The 5,929-nt window shown below is 43.8% G+C and overlaps 1 protein-coding gene across 1 annotated transcript; it reads right to left on the reverse strand.

Annotated features, from left to right (window-relative positions):
• Positions 1-1,458: 1,458 nt before the first annotated feature.
• Positions 1,459-5,536, reverse strand: LOC147906320 (uncharacterized). Its single transcript, XM_087390472.1, has 2 exons — positions 1,996-5,536; positions 1,459-1,859 (listed from the first exon to the last, which is right to left on the reverse strand). The coding sequence occupies exons 1-2, from the start codon at positions 5,534-5,536 to the stop codon at positions 1,459-1,461; spliced, it is 3,942 nt and encodes a 1,313-aa protein (XP_087246598.1).
• Positions 5,537-5,929: the final 393 nt, after the last annotated feature.

The following is a 5,929-nucleotide window of genomic DNA, read 5'->3' on the forward strand; positions in this document are numbered from 1 at the left end:
AAGAAAACTCATTGAAGCAAGCCATCAAGCTAGTTTCGCCAACGAAACCCCTTTGAACAAGGTCTTTCAAGGTAGTTTCACTGGCGAAACTACCTTGGACAGCACTTTTAAAAGTGACATAACTTTCACATCCAATGTCCAAATATAGTCATTCAGCCACTCAAATTGATCGGAAAACCCCATTTGAGCACATCTATGGGGTTATATTTTGGAAAAACTTGAATATATAGTATTAAATATTACATGTATTTTATGAGAGTGATATATAATCCCAAGTTAATACTTATTTACAGTAATTTAAACTTTTGTAGAAACATGTCCATAAATATCTTGTTATTAATACTATAAAAACACTTGAAAGATATTGCCATATGATATAAATGTGTTTAATAAGTAATTATTTATGTATAATATTATTATATTGAGAGTGATTATGAGGGACGTTTCTTAAATGAATTATTTTTCAATACTTTTTTAAGGTAATAACAAGGGTACAAAGGGATGTCTATGTAATAACAAGGGTACAAAGGGATGTCTATGAATAAGAAGATTTATGTTATGTAAAAATGAATGAGTTACTAGTCTGTATAATTTTATGATAAAGGGATCTAGTTCTAATGAAAATAAAAGTGTAAAAACTATGTTTCCTAAAGAAATACTATTTTTAAAATCTCTTGAAAAACACGCTCGTATAAACCTGCTCATAGGTTTTTGCTCGTAAAATTGACGCATCCTCAATCTAACCACCTTTCTTCAAAGAAAATTTTCAATTCATCTTTTCCTTTTGCTTTACTCTTGACTACACTAACAGCTAGTCATGCCTTTATGACACTTGTTTATACCCATGACATTATTTTGTAATGTCATGCCTTTATGACACTTGATCATACCCATGACATTATTTCTGACACTTGTTTATACCCATGACATTATTTTGCTCTCACTACATCTTGTAATCGTCTTGATACACGCCTTGACCTTGGACCAAATCTAAGAACATAAACACTTGTAACTAGATTTTGAAAAGAATTACTTGAACTACATTTGCAGACTCAAGATCTCTACTTGTTAGAGGAGTGAAAAAAATAGGTAGTTGAACACATTGGAGTAATTATGATACCCTGGGATGAATTGGGGATTATAAACACCAAACATAGGTGAGAGGTGAGGACATACAAGCACACACCACATAATAACTCCCTAATAACTATACGCTACTTGCATTATGGACAAAATTTATTTACACAAAACCAATTGTCGGTTTAGGGCTATTCAGAGCTATGTGTCTTGAGAAACTCTTTGTTCCCTTTTACTCCAAGAAGGTTGAGATTAATTCCAAATGCACAAGACCGTAAGATTTGTCTTATATGTTGAGATAGTACCATAAGCTTTTGTCTTATTTCACCAAAAGCTTTGTGTCTTATGGTTAAGAAGGCATAAAATGATGTTGAGTTTTTATCATAAGCTTTTGTGACTCACAATAGTAGAGAGAGTGATCCAGGTGCTAGTTGAGGGCAATGGAGTGGGCCTCTTACTTCGCAAAAGCAATTCTAACACTTCTCTCATGGGGGGTCTATCTCTTGGAGACTCTTCACAACATAGGAGAGCCACCCTCAAAACTACACTTATCTGCTCCTCTATACTGTGAGCTTCCAATGTTGAAGCTTCACACCTCAAGGTGTCGTCTACTGCCTCAAGTGTCTTGTCTAGAGAGAGGGCAGTGTGACACCACGATACCAGAGTCTGGCCACCATTGAATTTTTCACTCGTTGGCCGCTCTCTTGTCAACATCTCCAAGAGCAGCACGCCATAACTGTAAACATCTGCTTTGGGAGTTACCATGCCGGCTTGAGCATACTCTGTTGATACAACAACAAATCTTAGAGACTAGAAATATATTGAATTTGACGAGTGAAAACACAACTAATGTGTGTAGCAAGCAACGGTAAGCAGGAGCTGCAAGACGGCAGAAAGGCGCAGGATCAGGTAACTTACCAGGAGCCATGTAACCTATCGAACCCCTCAAGACTGACGATGTTTGGGATCCGTTACTCCGAGAGTCCAAAAGCCTTGCGACTCCGAAGTCAGCCACATGTGGCTCCATGCTTTCATCCAGCAGAATATTACTGGGTTTGAGATCACAATGTATGATAGGATCACTCCCGCAATCCTCATGCAAGTAAGTCATGGCTTGTGCAACACCCACTGCAATATTGAACCTAGTTACCCAATCCAGCTCGCAGGTCTCGTTGCCGTGCAAGTGCTTATCCAGGTTGCCGTTCGTGATGAAATCCAAAATCAAGGCCTTTCTGACGGAGTTGGAGACACCACCTAGTATTCTTACCAAATTTCTGTGACGGACTTTACCTAGCGTTCGGCATTCTGCGATGAAGAATCTATGACTGTGCTCCGAATGTGTCAATGTCTTGATGGCTATCGTTTTGCCATCAGGGAGAACGCCCTTGTGTATTATGCTGGAGCCCCCTGCCCCAATTATGTTGCTGTCACTGAACCCGCTTGTAGCAATCCACAGATCCTTCTCCGTCAAATGCAAAAGCTCCCAACGTGAAGTTGGTAATGCCAATCCCCAGTCCTGCAGCGACAAATTGGAGCCCCGAGAACAGCCATAGATTGCTATCAGTACAGCTAGAAGGCACGCTAACCCCGTGAAGCAGGCCGCAAGGGCAACTACAACCAGCTTCTTGCTCCATTTTCGCTTCTCCATCCGCGACGTGTTGGAAATATTCTGACTCGATATTATGCAAGCTGGTAAGGGCAACCCACACAGGCCAGGGTTGCCGAGATAGGAAGTATTGGGAAACGTCCATAATTGACCTGCTTGCGGGATCTCTCCGGAAAGCTGATTATTGGTGACATTGAAAATTGCGAGACCATGTATGTTAGTCAGGGTGGATGGGATCTCACCATGTAAGCCGTTATTTGACAAGTCCAAAGACTCCAAATGTGTCAAGTCGCCAAAGTTTGAAGGAATACGACCACTTAGCCTGTTATTGGAAAGATTAAGGTAACGGATGCCAATCAGAGATCCCAAATCAGAGGGGATTTCGCCGACGAAGGAATTCCCTGACAGATCCAAGGATAGCAAGTCGGGGTCAAGGTTCCTGTATGTCGAAAGAATACCTTTCTCAATGATCCGGAAGTTTTTGTCGTCAAAAAATACGTCTATCCCGGTAGAGGGATTTCGGAAAGCCGGCAGACCGAAGGTCTTCGGAAGACTTCCAGAGAATCGATTGTCGGAAAGGTGAATCACTTGGACAGTTTGAGAGAAATTGAACATCCATTGTGGTAACCGTCCATGCAGAAAATTGTTGTTAAGCATGAGCAATTCAAGGCCTGTCAACTTGTTCAGCTCGGATGGCACCTTCCCTTCTAGGTTGTTATACCCGAGATCAAGAAACCGTAGGCTGGAGCAGTTTCCAAGTGAGCGAGGAATGCCACCACTGAGTTTATTCCCCGACAGGTCCAGAAAGTTATACTGCGTGAAGCTGGCGGCCACACTTTCGGAAAGGGTACCACTGAGAAGGTTGTCGGACAAATCTAGCTCTGACAAGCTTGTGAGGTTGGCAAACCAGAATGGATTCATGGTGCCCTGAATGGAGCTGGATCCTAAACCCAGGGTGTCCAAACCGGAGAGCCAACTTGGAAAATGACCGACAGCTAATTGATTGCCAGAAAGGAAAATTTCCCACAGCCTCCCGGAAAGATTGGAGAGACTTTCGGGAATTGGGCCCGTGAAATAGTTGTTGTCGAGGTAGAGAATTTCGAGATTGGATGCATTTCCCAAGTGTTCGGGGATTCTACCTCGCAACTGGCAATCGGAGAGATGTATCTCGACGAGGCGGGATAGAGAGCCCAGGCAGGAAGGTAGCACGCCCTGAAGAGGATTAGAACGCAGATCCAAGGATTCCAACGTCTGGTACAGCGAGCACACACATGATGGCAGGTCGGCTGTAATTTTGTTGTAAGACAGAACCATTTGTTGCAAGTGCGAGAGGGGACACAGACAGGATTGTAGATCATCTCCTGTAAGGGAGTTGGCACTTAAATCCACCACTTGTAACGAAGACATATTGGCTGGAATTGAGCCCGTAAGTTGATTATATGAGAGAACTAAGTGTTGGAGATTTGTGAGATTTGAGAAGCAGGCGGGGATCTCACCTGTAAGAGCGGCTTGGTATGCTGACAGAGAAACAAGATGGGAGAGGGCACAGAGAGAAGCTAGGTTGTGTACCGTGGTATTAGAACTGAGATCCAAACTTTCCAACCGGGATAGCGCACCCAGATGAGGCGTGATGGAAGTTCCTCCCAAAAATAGAGTCTTGAGGTGGCTTATAGAACTAGACATATTGTTTGCCGGAAAGGAGCCATGTATATCATTGGAGGAGAGATCTAACAGTTGCAGATTGGTGAAATTGGAGAAGCAGGAGGGGATTTGAGCAGTGATCCCTGAGCCTGATGCTGATAGATTAGCGAGATTAGAGAGCTTGCACAAAGGGGACACATCCACTGTGATATTGGAATTGTAGCTCAAGTCTAGAGACTGCAGCTGCCGCAAAGAAGATGTGAAATTCACAAGCTGGGAGGCAGGGAATAAATAATTGGCGGAGAGATCCAAAGATTGGAGATTTGTGAGGTTGTGGGAGAAGCAGGCGGGGATCTCAACAGCGAGGTTGCAGTCATCTAGCGACAGATGAGCCAGATTAGAGATTGTGCACAAAGAAGCTAGAGAAGTGATATTAAAGATCCAACCCAGGTCCAAAACTTCCAATGGCGAGCTGGCGAGAGTGGATAGATCGATTATCATGTCGAGATTGTAGCTCAAGTCTAGAGACTTGAAATGCCGCAAAGAAGACATGTTTGGTGGAAGGGAGCCGATGATGTAATTGCGCGAGAGATCCAAACGTTGGAGATTGGTGAGGTTGGAGAAGCAGGAGGGGAACTCACCACTAAATCCGAAATCGGGTGCGGACACCAGAGTCAAATTGGAGAGATGGCACAAACAAGCCAGCGTGATATTGGACGGTAAACCGGAAAACCCGCTCGTGAAGCCGATGCGGAGGGCTTCTAAACTAGCGAGCTGGCATGCGGCAGCGACGAGTGCTTGTTGGGAGGCACTAATTGTAGCAAGAGCTTGGGCAGAAGGGAAACGGTATACGAATGGGGGGTCAGGCGGGGAGGGTAATAGGAGGGTGAGGGCGGTGACGCGGTGGAGGGAATCACAGGCGATGCCCTGCCAGAGGCAGCAATCTTTGTTGTTGTTGTTGTTGTTGTTGAGGAAGCGTTGGAGGGGAAGCAGGGCAAGGCGATCAGAAGGGCGACAAGAGAGTGCAAGGGTGAAGAACAAGATGAAGCCGCTCATCATCATCATCATGTGGTGCTGTGCCATCGCCGCCCTTTGCACTTCTGCCTGCCCTCTAGGTATTATTATATCTTTACAGTAGTCTTCAGAGTCCGCCCCACACACAAACTCTCTGTCAGCATTTTCCCAGCAGCACAAGGGACCATTGTCAGGCATCCATCCCCACCATGCCCCTGAAAACACTCCATTTTAGCTCCAGCTCTCACGATCAACTTGAGAGCTGCCAATCCACGGTTAAGTTTAAAGGCCACACCTCTTCATGAAAGGCAAAAAAAAACCCCTTCTTTTATGATGTAGTGGTGTAGTTGAGGATTAAAACTCTTTTGTGGATTTCCATGAGTGATTTGGAAAAATAATAATTAAGTTGTGTGTTGTGTGTTTCAAATCCCATTGATGGAGATCATCCTACAAAGATTGCCTTTTAATAGCTCAACACCCTTTTAAAAATCATTTACTTTTTCTTTTGCATCCAATAGGGCTTGCTTTATCACTATACTAGTAGCCATTTGCTCCTAGTAGGCAGTGCTTATGTGCACTCTTGTTACTAAT

The sequence above is a fragment of the Dipteris shenzhenensis genome, chromosome 1, assembly GCF_047967505.1.
Source record: "Dipteris shenzhenensis isolate YYH24624 ecotype China chromosome 1, Dip_SZ_1.0, whole genome shotgun sequence".
Classification (NCBI taxonomy): domain Eukaryota; kingdom Viridiplantae; phylum Streptophyta; class Polypodiopsida; order Gleicheniales; family Dipteridaceae; genus Dipteris; species Dipteris shenzhenensis.